At 39.7% G+C, this 22,166-nt stretch overlaps 1 protein-coding gene across 1 annotated transcript; it reads right to left on the bottom strand.

Annotated features, from left to right (window-relative positions):
• Positions 1–16,886: 16,886 nt before the first annotated feature.
• On the bottom strand, positions 16,887–20,125 carry LOC148025905 (uncharacterized). Its single transcript, XM_087693162.1, has 2 exons — positions 19,781–20,125; positions 16,887–19,249 (listed from the first exon to the last, which is right to left on the bottom strand). Exons 1-2 carry the CDS (start codon positions 19,829–19,831, stop codon positions 17,414–17,416), a joined length of 1,887 nt encoding a protein of 628 aa, XP_087549288.1. The 5' UTR covers positions 19,832–20,125; the 3' UTR covers positions 16,887–17,413.
• Positions 20,126–22,166: the final 2,041 nt, after the last annotated feature.

Genomic DNA, 22,166 nt, shown 5'->3' with positions numbered 1-22,166 from the left:
AGTTACTGCCATCAAGCATTTCAGTATTGAAAATAGCACTATTAGCTGATGAATGTGCTATAATGACTACAAATGTTTCCAAATGACAAGAGTATGGGCTACTATAAATTCAACACAAATCCCAAAAATGATCCAAAAAGGCAAGAAAAACAGCAGGAACACATGAGGCTATAGCTACCCACAAATTACAATCAAAAGAGTACAAAACAAACTATTTGCTCTCCAAAAGAATATTGAAAACTAAAATTACAAAAATACTAAAATAAAGATAGTAGTATATATCAATCCAACTATGGGCAAATAACTAAGAAAGCAAGCTCCCACTACTAGGAGTATTCGAGTAGCAATCAAGATGCAAAGAATGCAAGTAGCAGTGAGGGAGCATATACCACAAATACCAAATACTATTATGAACTCAAAGTGTCAATAAACCATATATCCCATAAGCATATGCATCATGCATATAGATGATCTCAAGTGCAAGGCACCTATGCCTAACCGCTCATGTATTCATTACACTGACAATACCTACACACTTGTACACTACAGGTGACAAATTCCCATCACTTTCACTTCACTCTTTATTCTTTCAATTACATTTGAATACAAGAAGGCCAATCACACATTGTGACTATTGGATTTTCCACATCTTGTGCCTCTTACTTTTTCTCTCTTGCTCCTTCTACCATAGCTCTTACTTCTGCTTGCATGCTTTCATTCAGGGCTTCTCCCTTCAACTAGTATTAGAGCATTAGTTTGAGTAGCTTTCCCATCATTCATTTGAACCTGAGACAAAGGTTCATCTTGAAGCTTCCATGGTAGTTCAACCCTCTTCTTCCCAATGTATGAATCTTACTTCCACTTCTTCATGGATTCCTCCCATGTGCTGAGGCCTATTCTAGCAACTTAAGAGACCTTGTTGCTCACTAGTAAGGCTTAGCAGTAGCCAAGAAGACTAGTAGAACCAACATAGTGAGCAACCCACCCAATGTGATTTGCACCTAAATTTCAAGCCCTTTCTCTAACTTGAAGCACTCATTGAAGTACTTCTTTTTCCTCTCTAGCACTTGGCAAAGGTCGTGGTATCCTCCCAACATCAATGTATTGCATCTAGACATTGATTTGAGCTCACAAATATATGTTATTGCTGATTATGGATAGAAAACATATTGTATACATATATGAGACAACTTGCTTCAAAGCTTGAAGCCTATGTATGTTCCTACTAATGTCTATTTGGTATCTGAATCATCCATGGATGTCATGAGATGATGACTAGAGGTGCTTTTGGTCTATGTATGTTCCTATTAATGCCTATTTGGTATCCGAATCATTAGTTGATGTCATGATGATGACTTGAGGTGCTTTTGGCTTGACTTTGAGCTTGCATTAGCTCCATTTAATAGTCATTTTCACTATTGTACATAGTTTTGGATAGTAAGCTTGATAGGGAAAGCTTTATGTGTTGAGATATTTGCAATCACACCTACTTCGGTCCCTTTGTGAGAAGAAGTGAGGGCTCAGGACCAGAATCCCATATGCACAGTAGGAGAAAGTACCACCACTCAATTCCTATAAAGCATTGTACTTGCACTCTTTTTCTAATGCAATGATAGTACTCTTTTCTTTCTAGTAAAGTTTCATGTCACTATCAATACACAAGATTGTGTTTATGAGTCCAAGTCTGAATCTTGGAACCTAATTCACTTGTGTAACAATTTGTCCTAGTCAGGGTCAATGTCTACATGAGTTCCTTTTTCCTCTTTCAACCTCCATAGCTTCCACATCTACCATGCTCTAGATCCCTCATATTTCACATGGTATCAGAGCTCAGCTGAGCATGGCTTAGTATGTCTCAAGTCTTCTCTCTACTCCTTCAGCTCCTCTTCATCCCTGGACAGCTCAGGATCAGTGTGTATGATTCATTTTCTCAACTTCATCTTCAGTCACAAGCTTGTGGCAGCCATAGCGAAACAACATATAGCTCTTATTGAGCTCTTTGATCTTGCAATAGAGGCATTATTTCTACACGCTTCCTTCTAAGGAATTGTCCCTGACTTCAAGACGCTTCATCCTATCATGACAAACATCGGCATTGTGCACCATAGCACCCGGCATTGCAAAGATTGTACCTCACTACCAGAAAGACAACAACAGACTGTCATACAGTCAAATCCTCCTGTGTGCATTACAGAATGCCCTGCAACCATAGGGCTTTGGAAGCTAGGGTTATAAGCTTCCTCTTCACCAAATCATTCGCGCCATTGCTGCCTATATGAGCTGCTGTAAATGAAAAATCATTTGCCTCTCTATCAGAAACCCTAGTCCTCTATAGCCAGAAGCATCAAAAGCTCATAATTGTCATCATCTCTTTATTCTCCTTAGTCCAAGAAACTTATTGTCACTGTGGTCTATTATCGCATTCAAAACCCAACAAGATTCACCACTCAAATTAGCAAGAAAGGGAAGCTGGGAAGATTTTTTTAAGATCATCAAGTCAAACTCAAGCAACAAACATCAAAGTTCAAACTAGTATCTTTTGATACTACACTGCCATTGCTTGTGTCTTTTGACACATTAAATATCAACTCTACTACTGAAAAATTTTAGAGTTTTAAGGTTGATTCTTGATGGAAATTATGATGGCTAAGGTTTGAAAGATCTTGATGGATTTTTTGAAAGGTTGAAGATTCAAGGACAGTGTGTCCATTGACACTCACCTAGTGCTTCTTAGCACTTATACTCAACTACTCTATTGAAATCTAGTGCTGATAGCCTTCTAACATGGGAAAAGACTCTCCAACTGCTCGCTTCAAAGGAGTCGGGTTTCAAACGTGGTAGACCCACATCAAACTCATCCTGATGAAGAAGGGCCTCTGGGCCATTACCACTGGAAAAGAAAAGAAGCCTCATGATGCGGATCTTGCTGTCACTTGGCAAAAGAACGATGATAAGGCTCATGCCATTATCAAACTGGAGCTAGACGACAGCTATATCCACCATGTGGATAACTGTGAGACCTCACAGGAGGATACATGGAATAGACTTGACACTTTGTTCGGTGCACAGTCTAAATAATCACAGTATGGTCTCCTGATAGAGTTTTTCAAGCTTGAAATGAAGTCCAGCACATCACTTGCCACGCATCTAAATCGCATGGAAGGACTTCTAACCGCAGGAATCAACATTAAAATGGAAGGACTTCTAACCCAACTTGCAGGAATCAACATTAAAATGGAAGAAGATGTTTGCATCGGTGTTCTACTTAAGAGTTTTCCTCCTGAATATAATAATGTATCAACAACCCTAATTAATTTGCCAAACTCTGAACTTGTTGATATCCAAGCATCACTGCTAGAGGAGGAAAAGAAGCTAAAACTTAAGGAAGAACCTAGTACCTCTAGAGATGAACATGCATTATATGTTAGCAACAGGTACAAAGGCAAGAAGGATTAGCTCTTTTGTGACTTCTACAAAAGGACCGGACACACTGAGAAGTTCTGCCATGCCAAAAAGAGGTCCCAAAAGGCCTATCTAGTTGCAGTCAAAGAAGAAGAAGAAAACGAGCAAAGGAAGAAGAAGAATAAGAAGAATAAGAATAAGACCACCAAGAGAAGGACAAACCTCATTAGTCCTTCTATTCAGATAGACTTTTTTAGTGTTGTATTTCCTATCCCTAATGCCTCAAACATAAACTTGTAAACTCCTCAGTTAGCCTTGTACTACAGCCTCTGTACACTTTGTGAGGCCCCTGCTACAGCCTCTTGATGTCCATCATGTTTGTGGTACCCACACTTAGCCTTTTCTGTGAACTGCCTCTGGTGTTTTTCCATGTTTATGGTGTGCCCACACTTTGTAAGTGTTGCTTTCACTAAAGCCTCTATACGCTTTGTACTTCTGGTTGTGATTGAGGAGGGGTGTTGAGATATATGCAATCACACCTACTTCAGTCCCTTTGTGAGAAGCAATGAGGGCTCAAGTCCAGAATCCCATATGCACAGTAGGAGAAAGTACCACCACTCAATTCCTATAAAGCATTGTACTTGCGCTCTTTTTCTAATGCAATGGTAGTACTCTTTTCTTTCCAGTAAAGTGTCATGTCATTGTCAATACACAAGATTGTGTTTATGAGTCCAAGTTTGAATCTTGGAACCTAATTCACTTGTGTAACAATTTGTCCTAGTTAGGGTCAATGTCTACATGAGTTTCTTTTTCCTCTTTCAACCTCCATAGCTTCCACATCTGCCATGCTCTAGATCCCTCGTATTTCACATTATGCCTATCATGTATAGATATCATTTGACTATGCTCCATGTTTATTTGATGATGAGATCATTGGAGGATGCTTTCCCAATTCCTTGAGATGCTTTTTGAGTAGAACTTGAGCTTTGTTTTGGACCATATAGAGTAGCCATTGCTAGTTATTGCAAACATTTTGATGTAATACCTCTGGGACACCCTATTTCTCAGAGCTTTGGAGCCCTAATTATGCTTGTATGCCTGCATATTGATGCTGGATCATTTGGTGCATGTAATATTGATGTCTTGGAATGCGTTTGGGACTAATTTGAGCTCAAAATAGCTCAAACTTTGCTGTCATTTAAGTATTGTAATAATAGGGTAGCACATCACTTACCCTAAGACACTTGGTCAGAATTCTCCTAGATCACTCCTTCTCCTTGTTCGAAGTGATGTTTGCTACCTGTAAACTACGATCACGTGTTGTAGAATTCAAAAGCCCCTTCTTTTTGGATGAGATCTCCCAAAATTAGCTAAAAAGCCACTTGCTTTTTTCATGTCACTCTATTCTACAAGTTTTTTACACCTTTTTAAGATATTTACAAGAAATAATATTCAAAATATCACAAATAGGCTAAACTTGTCCAAAAATCCTATATTTTGGAACTAACCATACTATGGACACTAGCACTAATGACTAAGATGACATTGACTCTCTAGATTCATAAGAAAGCCGGATGATGATGCACTCTAGGCTGTTTCACATTGTGTCCATGTAGCGACACAAGAGCGCTTGGCACACTTGTCTATCATTGTATTGTTAGTGAAGGGAAAGGGTAAAGTGTAGGAAAAGAATGATGATTGCAGCATTGTCACTAACAAGTCTAGTGTCAAGATTGAAGAGATTAATGATTTTGATGATGACTACATGCTTGTAGCTTCTTCTCTTGATGTTTTCCAATTGAGTGATGCCTCATCCACCTATGCTTAGTGTTGGTTTATTGATTTTTGGGCTTCATTTCATATCACCCCTCATTAAGAGTTGTTCCATTCCTATCATAGGATGACAAGACTTGTCAAATTGGGTAATGACATAGCATTTGATATTGTTGGTATTTGAGATATCTAGCTGTAGTTTCCTTCAGGTAGTATATTTACTTTGCATGATGTACGCTATGTTTTGGCTTTGACTAAAAGCCTACTTTCAATTGGATAGTTGGATGATGTAGGTTATATTGTATTTGTCGATGATTCCTCATGGAAGCTTGCCCATGGAAATTTTGTCTTGGAATGAGATGCCAAGTCTAGCACTCTCTATCCCTTACTTGTATATGGGTCTATCAACCATGTTTTGGGAGTGGCTATAGTACCATATGTATTATTAGGGCATCGTTATCTTATGCGCATGTCACTAAAGGGAATGAAATTTTTACTCATTTGTAGTATCTTCTGTCCCTTGACTATAAGTGTTTTAATTTTTATGGTCATCATCTTCATGGTTTGCCAACTAGACAGCCTATAGCAACTAATGCTCTAGTGGCCCAGGATCATGATATTAGATAAGAGTTACAAACCCCACAACCTATTTTGCAATGCTCTATTAGAGATAGATGTAAACCTGATCGATTTGTGCCCTCTATGCATTATGTTATGGTGATAGATGCTAGTGAGCCTCTTATCTGTAATGAGTCCATGTGCAAAGATAATAGTCACTCTTGGGAGATGGCAATGTAGTCAAAGTATAACTCACTCTAGAAAAACCATATACAAAATTTGGCTCCTTTGCCTACCTAGTGAAGAACATGCTTTGCCATGCAAGTGGATATACAAGTTGAAAAGTAACCTTGGGCACCCCAAGCTAGCCTATGAGGCCAAATTGTTCCTAAAAGTTTTAAGCATGAGTATGGTGTTGACTTTTATGAAGTCTTCTCTCCTGTAGGATAGTCAAGATGGCTATCATATACTTGGTATTGGTTTTGGTTACACAGCTAGATCTAGACCTCTATCAAATGGATGTGAAGATGGCATTCTTACATGGGGACTTAAATGATGAGATTTATATGTAGTAGCCTAAGGGATTTGAGGAAAAATACATGAAACACCTAGTGTGTAAGTTGAGAAAGAGCTTTTATGTCCTTAAGTAGGCACCTAGGAAATGGTATAATAAGTTTGATGCTTTCATACATTCACAGGGATATACATGCAATGATATAGATTCGTGTTTATACACTAAGAAGGCCCATAATGATAGCTTATGATTTTGGTACTCTATATGGATGATACGTTGATTGCTAGGAATATTCATGATGAGCATCTAAGATGCCTTGAAAAGTCAACTTAAGAAAAGCTTTGAGATGAAGGACATGGGATATGCCTCACATATTCTTGGGATGCACATTATGCACAATTACTCTAAGGGATCCTTTACTTATCATAGAAGGAGTACATCCAAAAGGTTCTTAAGCACTTTCATATGCAAGATGTTAGGCCTACGACTGTCCTTTACCTTCTCATGTAAAGGTCAATCATGCCGATTGTTCACAGTATGATGAGCAAAAGGCTAAGATAGCCAAGATTCCTTATGCATCTGCAGTGGGCAGTTTAATGTATGCTATGATAGCCACTCGCCATGACATAGCATTTACAATGGGAGTTGTGGCATTACTGTCACACGGATATGCCATGATCAAGTGTACTGATTGATTCTTGCTTGTGCCATATGAATCCACACCCCATGCAAACACACCCTTAATAAGACATCCTTAAGCCAACCACGGGAACCCATCCTTGCCATGTCATCATAGAACCTTCTAGAACCTTCTAGAAGATATGCCAAATCCATTGCCTACATCATCAATGATATCATCATGGAACAATCTAGAAGATCTTTAGCTGCCCTCCAACACCTATGAAATGAGGGGCTTGCCATAGAGCTCCTCAGTCTTGTCAATACCAAACTTGGGAGCTCAAGGAGTCAAGACCTCCAAGCGAGTGACTTCAAGTTCCAGTTCTAGTTCTTGTCCAGTCATGGTATCTAGTCTTGTCTTGTCCTCCATTATACTCCTGTTGTCTCGTCACCTTGTAATCTTGTAGTACAAGATCTTGTGTAATATTGTTTTGTATCTTATTCATCCCCCTCGAGGGAGATCTTGTAATTCTAATATCTTTTATCCTATGTTCCCAGGTTGTGGGATCCTTCATATCCTATCGAGTTTTGTTGTCTATATCTACGATTTGGGGTTGTAGGATTTTTTGTATCATGTTAAGTTATCACTGTACCTTGTGCCTCTACGCGGGATTATCTTGTAATTAGAATTATTATAACAAATCTTGCATCTAGTCTATCTCGCAAGCACCATCTATTGCTCCCATAAAAATTTAGTAAGGCTACTTTCTAGCCCTACTGAGAACCATGGAGGTGACCCTTGAAAGAATCATGGCCTCCCTTCAAAACCTCCAACAACTAATTCAAGACTTGAATGAATGACAAGCACAACTTCAAATAGAATACCCTATGCATTTGGACCCTACACTTTCAAGGATGCAAGACTAGATTCGAGAATCTTGCAGAACAACAAAGGAGGTAATCAAATGGTTCCGTGTGTTTATCAACCCCCAACAAGAGAACCCAAGATTAGCATACCAGAGAAATTCAATGGTGACTATTCGAAGTTTAGGGGATTCTTGCAACAAGTAAAGCTCTATATCCGCATACAACCATATAGGTATCTAGATGATGCTTCCAAGGTGGGATTCATTGGGACTTTACTTTGTGGGCAAGCATCATCATGGTTTGCCCCAATATTGGAAAAAAATATGCCGATACTTCATATCTATGAAGCATTTCTTTGTGAGCTCACTTCCACATTTGGAGATGCAGACACTGGTCAAGTAGCAAAAACAAAACTTCAAAAGCTACAATAAGGTAACCGTCCTTCCTCTACTTATGCATTTGAATTTAGGCAATTAATATATGACCTCCTCTGGCATGAGGAGTCAACCAATTTAGATGGGGTCTTTGAGATGACATCAAGGACATCATGCTCACTATGCCTGAGGTAAAAACACTCAACGATTATATCATGCAAGCCATCCAGTGTGATAATAGATTGTTCGAGAGGAAGCAAGAAAAGCAAGAGGAATTAAGGCCTTGCCAATGGAACCCAGGCCCAATTAGAGATCCAATCAAAGAAGAAACCAAGCCTGAACTAATGCAAATAGATAATACCAATTTCCAGTCTTTGACCCCATAAGAAAAGCAAAGATGAAGAGAGAATCATCTATGCCTATATTGTGGAAACCTTCCCAAATAAGATGGAAAGAACCCCAAGAGTTGTTGCAACCATCCTCGAGTAGAAAAATGAGGATGTCTGGTTGTAAATGAGACCGTACAACTGAACCTTGATAAAAGAAAGGGTCCCTTGATCCCAGACACACCCATCAAAACTTTCCTTATCATAGTCTAGATGATCCTATTGAGAAAGACCCATTCCCTTAAAGCCCTCGCCAACTACGAGGCCTCCGCATGTTTCATTGATGATGGCTTCGTGAATAGATACCAGATTCCAATACTCCAAAAGACCAATCATGCACCAACTGAAGTCGTGGATGAAAGACCTCTGGAATTTGGGAATATTACCAAGGAAATCTGACCACTCATGGTAACTCTTGGCGATCGCAAATCTCGTATATGCTTTAATGTCATATTCAGTTCCACAAATCCAATCATCCTTGGGATGACTTGGCTTAAAAAAAACAACCCTGAAATTGATTGGGTTAAGCAAAAGATTACACGTCATGAAAATCAAGGAAAGTTGGTATATCTAGGAGCCAAAGCCTTTGTGCACATAGCAAAGCAAGAACCGACCTACATGATATATTATATACTAGCTCAAGAATCTAGTAAGGATGAGTCAGTCAAGCTACCAAGCCAGTATCAAGAATTTCAAGATGTCTTTAAAAAATAGAATGTGGATCTCTTGCCCGAACACAGACCATACAATTGTGCTATAAAACTCCATGAGGGGACCCAACCAGCTTTTGAAGCCATCTACAGGCTCTCCCCTAATCAACTAGCTAAAGTACACAAGAATATTGATGAGAACTTAGCCAAGGGATTCATTAGGCACTTGAAGACTCCTGCTGGAGCCCAAATTATGTTCGTGAAGAAGAAAGACGGGTCACTTCAAATGTGTGTGGATTATGGAGGACTCAACAAGATATCAGAAGAATCGATACCCTTTTCCCTTGATACCAAAGCTCTTGGAACGCCTTGGAAAAGCCAAGATCACACAAAGATTGATCTACGAGGGCCTTACAATCTTGTGCGGATCAAAGAAGAAGACAAATGGAAGACATCCTTTCGTACGAGGTATGGTCACTTTGAGTATGTTGTTATGCCACTCGGTCTCACCAATGCTCCTGCAATGTTTCAACATATGATGAATGATATCTTCCAAGAGCATCTAGATGATTTTGTAGTTATATACTTGGATGATATCTTGATATTCTCAAAAGATCCAAAGGATCATGAGCACCATGTAAAATTAGTTTTGGAAAATCTCAAAGGAAAAGGACTATATGCAAAACTTGAGAAGTGTTTTTTCCATCAAATAAAAGTGAAATTCTTAGGGTACAATGTTTCCCAGAGAGGAATCTTCATGGACACCAAGAAGATCGAGACTATTCTTGACTAATAGACACCCACATGTGTCCACAATGTCCAATGTTTCCTTAACTTTGCCAACTTGTGTAGGATATGTATCAAGGATTACTCAAAGATAGTCATGCCACTCACCAGAGTCACAAAAAACGCAAAGTTCTCATGGAGCCCAGAAGCCAAGAAGGCCTTCCAGACCCTGAAGATTGCTTTCACCATTGCCCCAATCCTAGTCCACCCAAATCCTACCAAGCCATTTTTCTTGGAGATCGATGCATCAGACTATGCCTTAGGAGCCATCTTGTCCTAGCATATGGAGATGATGGATACTTGGTGTCATCATCTAGAGGGTGCAGCCCATAAAGTTATCATCTATATAAATCACAAAAATCTAGAATACTTTATGACAACCCACATCGTCAATCGAAGGCAATCCTGCTGGAGTAACTTCTTATCTAGGTTTGACTTTGTCATCACCTATATCGCCCAGGACGCCAACAATGCCAATCAGATGCTTTATCAAGAAGATCCTACTTGGTACCTAGGAAGGGAGAAAAAGCTTTTGATCAAGAACGAGCAATACTACCCAAGCCAGAGCACCTCCAGCTAGTAGCCATCTCCAATTGTCACCTAGACGACTCTATCTTGATCTAATTGATCCATGAAGCCCTGCCACATGATGATTTGGCCAACAATGTCAAGAGAAAAAAATCAAGAGGGAAAAGGAAATGAATTTTGTGAGTTTCAGGAAACTAATGGATTGTTATACTATAAGGATCTACTTTATATCCCTCCAAGAAAGCCAAGACTCTAGGTACTCCAACAACACCATGACATCCTAGCAACATGACACTCTGGAGTTAATAAGACCTTAGAGCTCATTGCAAGAGATTTTTGGTGGCCCCAAATGTGGAAAGAGGTTAAAATATATATAAAATCATATGATACCTGCAACAAGGCCAAGGTATCTTGTCACAAACCACATGGTCTCCTGCAACCCTTGCCCTTTCCAATGTGACCCTGATCTTCTTTGTCAATGGATTTCATAATAGATCTTCCCAAATCATACAAATATTAATCTATTCTTGTTGTGGTAGATAGGTTCACAAAAATGACACATTTCATCCCTACCACCAAGGGCATCACAAGTATAGCTACCACTAGAATCTTCCTCAGATACACCTTCAAATTACATGGACTCCCAGACAACATCATTAGCGATTGGGGTCCCCAATTCATATCTAGATTTTGGAAGAGCCTTTGCAAACTCCTTGGAGTCCAAGTTAAGCTATCCACAATCAATAATCCACAAACTTTTGGCCAAACAGAATGGGTAAATCAAGTCTTGGAACAATATCTCCACTACATCATCAACTACCATTCGAGCTCTTTTCCTTTGTAAAGTTTACTTATAATAATAATATCTTTGCATCTACCAAGAAAACTCATTTCTTTGCAAACTATGGCTAGCATCCAAGGATGGATGTACATCTCTCCAATCAAGTAAAGAACCTTGCCGCCCGAGATAAATCGCAACACCTAGCAAACACACACCAACTCAAGCAACAAATCCAAAAGGCTCTGAATCAATACCAACACTATGCAGACCAGCATCATCTCCAACATCCAGCATACAAAGTCAATGATAAAGTATGGTTACCCATGCATAACCTCCAGACAACAAGACCCTCCACATTGGAGTACCTTATTCATCACTAGAAAGGATATGACACCAATAATCGCACTTGGGAACCTAAAAAATATCTCCAAAGAGAATCTCTCAAAGTTAAAGAATTTCACAAGAGGAATCCAATGAAGCCTGGACCAAACCATCGATTTTCTCCTCATGGAACTCATCGTTAGAGGAGGGAGTGATGTCACAGACATGCCATGATCAAGTGTACGGATTAATTCTTGCTCATGCCATATAAATCCACACCCCATGCGGACACACACTTAACAAGACATCCTTGAGTCAACCATGCAAACCCACCCTTGCCATGTCATCATAGAATCTTCTAGAAAATATGCCATGTCATCGCTTGTATCATCAATGATGTCATCATGGAGCATTCTAGAATATTTTTAGTCACCCTCCAATACCTATAAAAGGAGAGGCTCACCATAGAGCTCCTCAATATTGCCAATGCCAGTCTTAGAAGCTCAAGGAGTCGAGACCTCCAAGTAAGTAATTTCGAGTTCCAATTCTAGTTCTTGTCCAGTCATGGTATGTAATCATATTGTCTACCATTATACTATGTTGTCTTGTCACCTTGTAATCTCGTAGTATAAGATCTTGTCTAGTACTGTCTTGTCTCCTGTTCATCCCCGTTGAGGGAGATCTTATAATTTTGATATCTTTTATCCATACATATGGTCCCAGGTTGTGGGATCCTTCATATCCTATCGAGTCCTATTGTTTATATCTATGGTCCTGGGTTGTGGGATTTTCCATATCATGTTAAGTGATTATTATACATTGTGCCTCTATGTGGGATTATCTTGTAATCAGAATTCTTGTAACAAATCTTGCATCTAGTCTAGTCTCTCAAGCACAATCTAGAGCTCCCATAACAACTACACTTGGCATGTGGCATTGAGATCCTATGAAGGGTATATCATGAGGTGCCTTAAGGGCACTACAAATATGTGCATATGTTATGGTGGCCATGATATAGGAGTCGTGGGGTACACTAACTCTGATTATATAAGACATGTAGATAGTAGAAGATCCACCTCTAACTATGTCTTCAGGTATTTTTTCTTGGATGTTTAGAGTGTAGAAATGCTCAACCCTATCCAGTACAAAAACAGAGTATATTGCAGCCACTGAGGCTTGTAAGGAGGCTCTCTGGTTATGTTGTATGGCTGCAAACCTCAGTATTTCTAATGTGGTCACTACATTGCATTCGGATTCTATGAGTGCTATTTAGTTGGCCAAGAATCCTATCTTCCATACAAAGACAAAGCACATTGAGGTGCATTATCACTTTATCCGAGAGGTCATTGAGGAAAAGTCCATTGAGCTTGTCAAGATCTCCATTGACCAAAATCCTACAAATCTACTTACTAAAAGTCTCTCAACTGGTGTTTTTCCATCCTTAGGAAGATGATGGGCATTGGATGAGATGACATGTTTCCTTATTCTATTGTACTTTATGTACATTTTTACATTGTCACTTTTTTCTTATTCTCTCATCATTAGGGACACATTCACCTTTAAGTGGGAGATCATTGGGGATAAAAGCACTTGTGCCTAACCGCTAGTAAAATGCTAGTGTCCAAAGCATATAGAATCAAATCATCCCACAAGTGGAGGCAATTGGATCCAATAGCATACAAGAGAGCTTATACATGAACCAAGAGTCCCAATATCTCAAGGAGCCAAGGCTCTACAAAGTTAGTACGAGTGTCTCCCACTGGAAGTGAATCTAGAATTTAAAAAGTAAGCAAGCAAAGCTCATGATATATACATCAAAGTATCTGGGAAGCCAAAGTGTATCACAAATACACCTGGGAGAATAAGTGTCCAATGAAGCTTCAATACTCAAAAGTGAATAAGCACTAAAGCAAGTGGTAAGCGACAAGTGCCCAAATTCAAACTCTATTGATGCTTATGGGACAAGTTTGTTATGCTCGAATGATATATTAATACTCACTATAGGCGTTTGGATCCATTAGAGTTCAAATAGCTTTGTTAATGAATTCTTTGCTAATATATCTTGTAGACAACAAGCTTACAAGTTGAAAGCTTATGTATTATATGCATATAGGCACTTTCTGGATGCTACATGGATGTATTAATGCTTGGCATTGATTATTATGCTTAAATATGCTTATGTTGATATTTTTTAAATATATAATTGTAGTGGCTATTTTCTTCCATTGTTTTTCATTTACACCTTTGAAGATTACATGTATATGCTCCCATATGTATTGATTCATATCTTTGGGCAAGTGAGTAAGTATCAATAGATTTCAAATTTAGGCCTAAAATGCTATGTTTATGTAGAGTTCGAATGTCATTTTCATTAGGGAAATTTAGCTAGAACAATTGAACAAAAATAGCATGTATTGAGGACTACTTGAGTGATTTTTTGGTAGTGAAAACTAGACTATTTGGCACCATTTTGGGCATGCTTTTTCTCATGTTCCATTAAAGCACTATTTGACCTATATATTGGATAGTAGGTTTAAAAGAAGGGATTTTTAAAATACCATTTTTACACATTTTTCTCACACAAAAGGGCAACATATAAAGGGGTTGTTCACAATTTGAATAGAAAAGGGGTGTGTTTTATCTAGAGAAAATTCACAGATAAGGGTACTTGTTAATAGTCCTTGAAGATATGATGCGATTTAGAAGGGTTTACATATAGTGAACCCCTTGAGGAGGTAATAGAGAAATCTATAGTACATGCGCTAAGATACAAAGCAATCAACTTTAACATAGGCTACAAGGAGCCAAGAGAAGAAACAATATTATAAGTGATTATATTATAGAAATCCAATAGATAATAGAGGATTTAGTATCAATTAGTACTCTAATGGATGATGATCTTCTTCTTTTAATCACTCTAAGAGGCTTCAGTCCTATATATAAGTTTTTGGATACTTCCATTTTAGTTCATAGTGGCTTCAAGCTAGACTTTGAAAAGTTGATTTCTCTATGATTGATTAAAGAAGTAAAGCTTGGATTGAACACCTCTAGCAACAAGTAGTCAGAAGATATAGTCTTTTATTATCAGTGTGGCCATAAAATGGTTTCTAGAGGTAGAGGTTCACATATGCTTGGCAAATATGATTATTATGGTTGTGACTATGGATCTACCAAACGTGGTGATTATATGCTTAAATACTAGGGAAGCACAATTCCATAGCCATGGACATACTATTCACCCATGAGAGATGTGGCTTATAAATATTGTGGGCAATTTGGAGATTTGGAGATTTGGAGAGAGTGTGCCTTCATGAGTAGGAGAATGTATTTAGAGAAAGAGAAGAATGCAATATGGTTACTACGTAGGTGAATACAATAATACTAGTTGTGTAAAAAGAGATGGATCATCTTCTAGAGGACACATCTCCACCATAGAGCATATACTTGGTAGCATGACACAACCATCACACGACAGTGAATAGCAATCTAGATTAACATTTCAAGAGAGGAAGAATCAATATGTATACTTTGAAAATGGTGCATTCAATTATTTGAGGTCCTTGCCAAAATGTTTCTTTGAGTAGTCATGCTACATATTATACCACTTGTATTAATGATTCAACAAAGTAACTTGGAGATATAATTTTCATAATATAAACATGAGACATTTGAAAAGTTTTGAAAAGCAATTTGGAGCTCATATTAAATGCTTAAGATTGGAGAATGGACGTGAGTATATCTCAAATGAATTTAAGGACTTCTTAAGAGACAATGGCTTTAAGAGGTAGATTACTTGCAAGTATATACTACAACAAAATGGAATCATGCATCCTTCAACCTTGGTACAAGAACACTAACCATTGTGATGATAGGTTGTTAATGCCAGGCAAGATTGAATACATTGATCATGTCTTTAACTCAAGTAAAGAGATATTGGGGTGATATAAAGTTGATATCAAGCTAGACTAGAAACTTTAATCATGTCTTTAACTCTAAGTAGAAAAATCGATAAACTCTTTCTCTAGTTTATAACTTACCAATATCAATGTTTGGCCATTAATGACCAATCTTTAGAGTCTAACTTGTTCATTAATTTAATCACAAGTCAAGTCACAATACTTGGAGCTCATGTCACTAATAGAAAAGAATTGAGAATGAGGCAATCTCATTTGTGCATGACCATAATCATTTTGTAGAAAGATTGCTTGTAGGAAAGAGGAGACACCTTGCCATTCTTGGTGGGACATAAATGCTTGTTTGACATCGAACATGCAACTATTCGCTCTCCATGTGCTCTCTCCTAAGAGTGCACAAGTAGTGCACTTGAGCAAATTTGGAGCATATGCACTAACATTTATATTTTAAAAAATGAACCAGTAACATTTCATTTATCATATGTGCATTGGAAAATTCGAATGCATTGTGCATCTCAATTTGGAGCATACGCATTAACATTTACATTTTTAAAAATGAACCAGTAATGTTTCATTTTTGAATTTATCATATGTCCATTGGAAAATTTGAATGCATTGTGCATCTCAATTTAGATTCTCACAAAACCTCTCTTTACAAGATGAACACAAGCCAACTAGAGTAATTGGTTTATATGAATGCAAATCTATACTTATTAGTGAAGCTCCAAGGTTAAGAGAATCTATACTTGGCATAGAAGCTCCAAGGCCAAGACACATCAAGGAAGGAGAAGCTACTTCAAGGGAAGGTAAAAAATGTGGACAGCAAGGTCATGGTCAAGCTAGATACATGCTTACAACAAGACAAAACAATTGACCCTTCTTCAATCTAGAGGCACGTAGATGAGGGTATTGCATGACTTTCTTCAAGAGGACACGAGAGCTCAAGAGTCACTCATGAGTTGGATGAGCTACTCTTCTCATGTAGCTGATTATGTTAAAGCCTCCATTAGCAATGCTTATATAGGCAAGGAGACTCAACATGACTATGGGTATGGGTATTTCCCTTAACATTTTATATTGTAAATATGCCAAGAGCATAAACTCTACTTCATGGATAGTAAATGTTAATTTCTAAGAGAGTAGGTATCATGGATGTCTTTGTTTTAGCCTTTAGGCTATTAACTGTAAGAGATCTAGGTCGCATGACCATTATCATTTACGCTTCTATTTTCTTCCTTTAATAATATAAGCCCGTAGTAAGTTTATTTATTATACATAATACTATTCTAAACCTGGAAACCTTGAGTTGGCCAACAAGACGGAAACGTTAAATAAACCTTGAAAAACGAAAAAAGAACGTTTTCTGGATGCTACGATTACAACCAATGCAATATCGAAGAAACATCTGATGTCTTCATCGTTATGAGATGAGAAAAGGGCCAGAGAATAGTATGGTGGCCATGCCGATTGCAAAGCACGTTGCAGAAACAAGGAAATTTCCATCTCCTCCGATGCTACTCCAAGATTTTGTGCCAATGAAGAAGCATATCTGCCACATAAAAAAGGAGGAATTGCCACTAAAATAGGGGGATAATCTATCTACAGAAGAGAGCTCTTTGTCGGCCCCCTTACCCTACTATCCCTAAATCATCACGAAGGTTTACCTCTACAAAGCAATATGCAAAGTGCACAAAGTGTTCAACGAGAAAGGACTAATCCAGCTCATATCGTTTATACAAAATTACACCCTCCGCGTTGAAACACCAAACGAAATTCTCGGCGACACACCCTTGAGATACAAGAAGAAACGAGTCTGAGAAGAACAAAAATTTTTACCTCCCATGAGACTGACAGAGGTGGCATGGGGCATGTCGTAGGACAAGAAGTGCAACTTGGAGGCCATGGCCTGGATCAGTGTGAGGTTGAGCAGCCTCGAATTTGCTATACAGACAGAAGATGAGGAGAGCACGCTTGATGGCTCATCCACATGTCCGGAGAGAGAGACTGGCTGATGATCGTCCCCACATTGACCATGTCCCTGTATGCTGCTACTTGCGGAAACAGGCCACTCTCAACCATCAAAGCCCCTCCATCTTCATCTTCTTCTATTACTGCTTCTCCTTCTTCTTCTCCTTCTCCTTCTCCTTCTCCTTCTTCTTTGCACTCATGCAGCACATCTTGGAAATTCATGCAGCCGTCAGAGACGCGTCTCTTCAATCCATAATCATCGGCATGCGCTTCACCATGGCATACATTGCAAGATTCGGCACTTCGCTTGCCAATACAGATGCCATTGCTTTGCTCCATTGCTTTGCCTTTCTGCTGTTGCGAATGATTCGACAATATTTCTTCAAGCGCATGACCACTATCACCCACAACATCGCCCTCACCTTCCGCTGATGGTCCCCAGCTTTGATGCTCCCAGATACTTGAAATTAAGGTTTTGGCTGTGCACTGGCTCTGAGCTTGCTCCCACTGTTCTCTGTTCACCTCCTCTTCTGTGATCATCGACATCACCCCCTCATAAGCTTTCTGTACCATCCTCGACAATCTCATCGCCATAGATCGCGCTTCATCCTTCACAAACTCGATCCCTCTTTCGTCTATAAATTCACAACGATCAACAAAACTGGCCGCCTTATCAGGCCGGTGTTTGAGAGAGAGCAACAAGTACGCTCTCTCTAGCTCTGCCCTTGAGCATCCCCTAGACACCCCCAGTATAATGTGATGGTCTACCATGCTACCTCCATGAATAAGTCTCTCCCTTGTGGTAGCTATTTTGTTACTGATGAAGTCGATGCATCCTTGAAAATCTGTTGTGTCTGGTGCATTCTGAGGTCGGATCCAACGAGGCTCTAGAAGCTCCTCGTTTAACAAGAGAGTATCATAGAGAGACTTCAATTGCTCAAAATCATGCATGGACTCAGCAAGGCATCCGACCATATCGTATAGAGAAGCCCTAATGCTGAGAGCCTCTGCACATATGGGGTTCAGGATAAGAGCTCTGTTGCAATCGGCAATAGCATCTGTGACCCTTCCATCAGCTTGATACGCCTTTGCACGATGCAAATAGCATTCTGCAATGAATCCCTGCGGCGTTCCCCTTCGTCCTTCCAGTATTTTAGTAAAGTGCCTTGCCGATTCAGCATAAAGGCCTGCTTCAAAGGCTGCCATGGCCGCAGTTCTCCTTCTTAGAAGCTGCTTAATGTTCCCTAACAGATGGTTCAGCACATCTGAATCCGCGCCAAGCATTTCCTCTGAAAAGAAGCCATCCTCGCGTAGTCGATTGCTCTGCTTCCTCCAAGCTGCAGAAGCAGCACGTTTGCCATTTAACAACAGAATCATCGCATCCTCCATCATACCTAGATGACAGCAGGCTTGACCAAGCACGAGATATCTCCACTGATCTCTCTCGGATCTCTTGCCACATAACTTCTTCCTCACCTTGAAGACAGGGAAGCACTGAGAGATACGCCGTTTCTTGCACCTGATCTCTGGGCCTGTGCAGCTTTGCTCACCTAAAAGTTTTACCTTTTCCACTGAGCTGTCCGAGATCGTGGCTTGCTCTTTCAGGCTTGGGATGAAATCATAGAGCAGGTTTGCTACATCCTTGAACCTCCTTAAGCAGAGAAGAGCCCTAGCCTTAAGTTCCAAGGCTTTCTCCCACTGAGGCAGAAGCTTCAGAGCAGCGTCGAGAAGGCTCAGGGCAGAGTAAATGTCCGCAGGTTCCTGGCTGGAAAGTAGGTGCCTTGCGTGTCCTAAGTGTCTTTCTGCGAGCTGCGAGAGTAACAAACAAGCAAAAACCATCACGACAAGGGAGTGAAACTGCGTGCGGTAAGATGCATTCATCCAAAATGCGGCCAACCAATCGGCTTTGCGCATTATCTACAAAAGGAAGAAAACTGCGTGTGGTAAGATGCATTCGTGCAAATGCACCGGCATTATCGTTTTCTTGAATATGTAGAAGAATGCAGAGCGGACAAATTCACAGAATGTCCAAGCAGAGCTAATACACGATATGAGGAACAATGCACTCGCATGTGCAGCATCAGAATCGAGCCGATGCACATTTTCGCAAAATGTGCGAGCTCGGAGGGGCTTGAGCATGCGGCGAAGCGAGAAATTGCATTCTCGTCTGCAGCATCTAAATCGAGCAGAGGCACATTTTTGCACACAATGAGGGAGCTTAGCAACAGCTTGAGCATGAGATGGTGCGAGAGAACGCATTCTCGATTGCAGCGTCTGATCGAGTAGAGTCTTCTATGAACGGGGAAAAATGGCGAAGTAAAGGTACGAGAGAGAGAGTACCTTGCGGCTACCGAGCCAGAGATGACGCTGCAGGAAGGTCAAGGAACGCATGGCAGATGCATCAATGTGGTCTGGAGGAGACACTGCTAGAGAATGGGAGAAAGAAACGGGCAGAGGAGGAAGACGAGGGAAAGCTTCTTCTTGCTCCTGTTTGCTGTTTGTGTGTTGCAGCAAGCGATCACATCGGGTGTGAGACGGCTGGTAATGATGAGATCCGGCACCGGCGGGAGGCGCACATGGACATAATCGGTACCATGGCGATGGTAAGGGAAGGGACGAATGGCGAGAGAGAGAGGATAAACCGAGGTGTGAAGACCAAGTCTTAACTCGTTTATCACCTCAGAGGAGCTTCCCACGCACTCTCAAGTTCCCCACAAGAAGTTTTAGACAAATTCCCACACTAAACCCCACCATATGTGAGTTATGACAACATTGAGAGCTTCTACAAGGGAGGCTATGCAAGATGCTACTAGCCCCAAGACCTTAAGAGTGGATTCCTACACACGTAAGTCTCATAAGAAATTTTAGATGATTTCCCACCATAATTATCACATTGTGGATTACATCATCATCATCATAAGCTTCTTCTCATAAGGCACCACATACCTAGCTAGGTGCAATTGGAGCTAGGGGGCAATTGGCCCTGAGTGGGGGCCGATAACCCCTTGCTACCTAGATAGGTGTATGGAGCCTCCCTCGTAGAAGCTCATGACGTAAGTGTCCAGTAGCTCCCTACCCCCAACGGCACCTATCTATGTATGTGGTCCCTCCCTCACAAAAACTCATGATATTGAATACTAAACAAGGGAAAAGTGACCCTCTGCCCATATGGGAAAATCTCAAAATGTTTGGGAAAAGAGCCCCTTTCCTACATGCGAAAATGTCAAAAATGAAGTTTTCCCTTTCCCCACTTTGTGTTATTTCTTGCTCACCAAATCCTCTCATAAAATGCATGTTTTATTACTTGTACATAAGAACTTCTAGGCTAGCATTTTCTTGCATTCAATCGGCATCTCTCTTCTAACACTAAGAACTTCAAAATCACCAAAAGCTTCCCCAAGGGAGTTGCCACATACCTAGCATGCAATACAACAAGTATGGGGCTCCTTCACAAGAACTTTAGACATTGACATGGAGCTCAAATCTTGTCATTACTAACATAGAGTTTGCACCCAAGGACCTCATCTCCATCTGTAACATACTAGGTATGAAGTGGCTCCCTTGTAGGAGTTTATGATGTTAACATTGCTATATGGAACTAACATAAAGTTTTGCACCTACAGTCCATGTCCCCTAGAATAACCTAGGTATGGGAGAATAACCTAGGTATGGGATGGCTTCCTTGTAGAAGTTGATGGCTTCACCAACTAGTAATAACATAAAGTTTGATATGATGAAAAGGGATTGGAACTTCTGCCAATATAACGATACACCTAAAATTAGACATTTCCTTTTCATGGTATGTATGGAAAAAGTTGCAATCTTTAATGCACGCATAACAAATGCTAGTCAATTCTACAAAAGCCCTCTTACACACCTAAGGGTCTTCCAAATGGTAAATAAATTCAAATTGATCGCTTTTGGGAACCTACACCTAAAAGGCATATCTTTATCTAAATTAGAGCCACTCCTTCTACACAAGAACCTACACCTAGAAGGCATATCTTTATCTAAATTAGAGTCACATCCCCTCCACAAGAACCTCCATGATTCTAGCTAGCTAACACTCCAAACTTTCCATGGTGAAGACTATGAGTGTAGCATCATAGGAGGAGATCTTGTACAACTGATCACCTACATATCTTACATTACATGGCTTGGATATTATTTGCACATTTAAATATGATATTCATGGCACTAAAATGGGAAATGAATGACATACCCAAAGCCCCATAATCAAAAGAGTGATACTAATAAGATCAAATTTTGGCCTCTAAAACAAAGGAAATTTTGCATTTCTTCGAATTTAATCTCTGATCTTGTAGATGTGTGAAGGAACAAGTAAATCAAAACATTGACTAAAATATTTGATGTGCCTTGTCATCATGCTTCGTTCTTTGAAATAAGACATGGAACCAAATACCTTCAATGGAAATACCCCCAAGGGGTGATGCCTCTAAACCAAACATTGCCTAAAAGAGTTGTTCCTATGTGTAGGTATGATGGCTTGCAAGACAACTAAGCAACAAAATTGTATTTCCAATAGGATCTTCCATCTATACTCTAACAAAGACAAGTACAATAGGAAGGAGAGGAACAACTAAGTTTTCAAGTGGGCAAGAACTGAACTCAGAAAATCACTAATGTCAAAATAGGTTTCAAACCGTTCTCCACACTCATGCTTATGAGTCTAAGTTAGACATCATCTTTGGAACTCAAACACCAC

The sequence above is a fragment of the Lygodium microphyllum genome, chromosome 14, assembly GCF_053477565.2.
Source record: "Lygodium microphyllum isolate KBCC chromosome 14, Lygodium_microphyllum_v1.1.10, whole genome shotgun sequence".
NCBI classification, from domain to species: Eukaryota; Viridiplantae; Streptophyta; class Polypodiopsida; order Schizaeales; family Lygodiaceae; genus Lygodium; species Lygodium microphyllum.
Note: the sequence above shows the minus strand (reverse complement) of the source record. Positions and strands in the feature narration are given on the sequence as shown.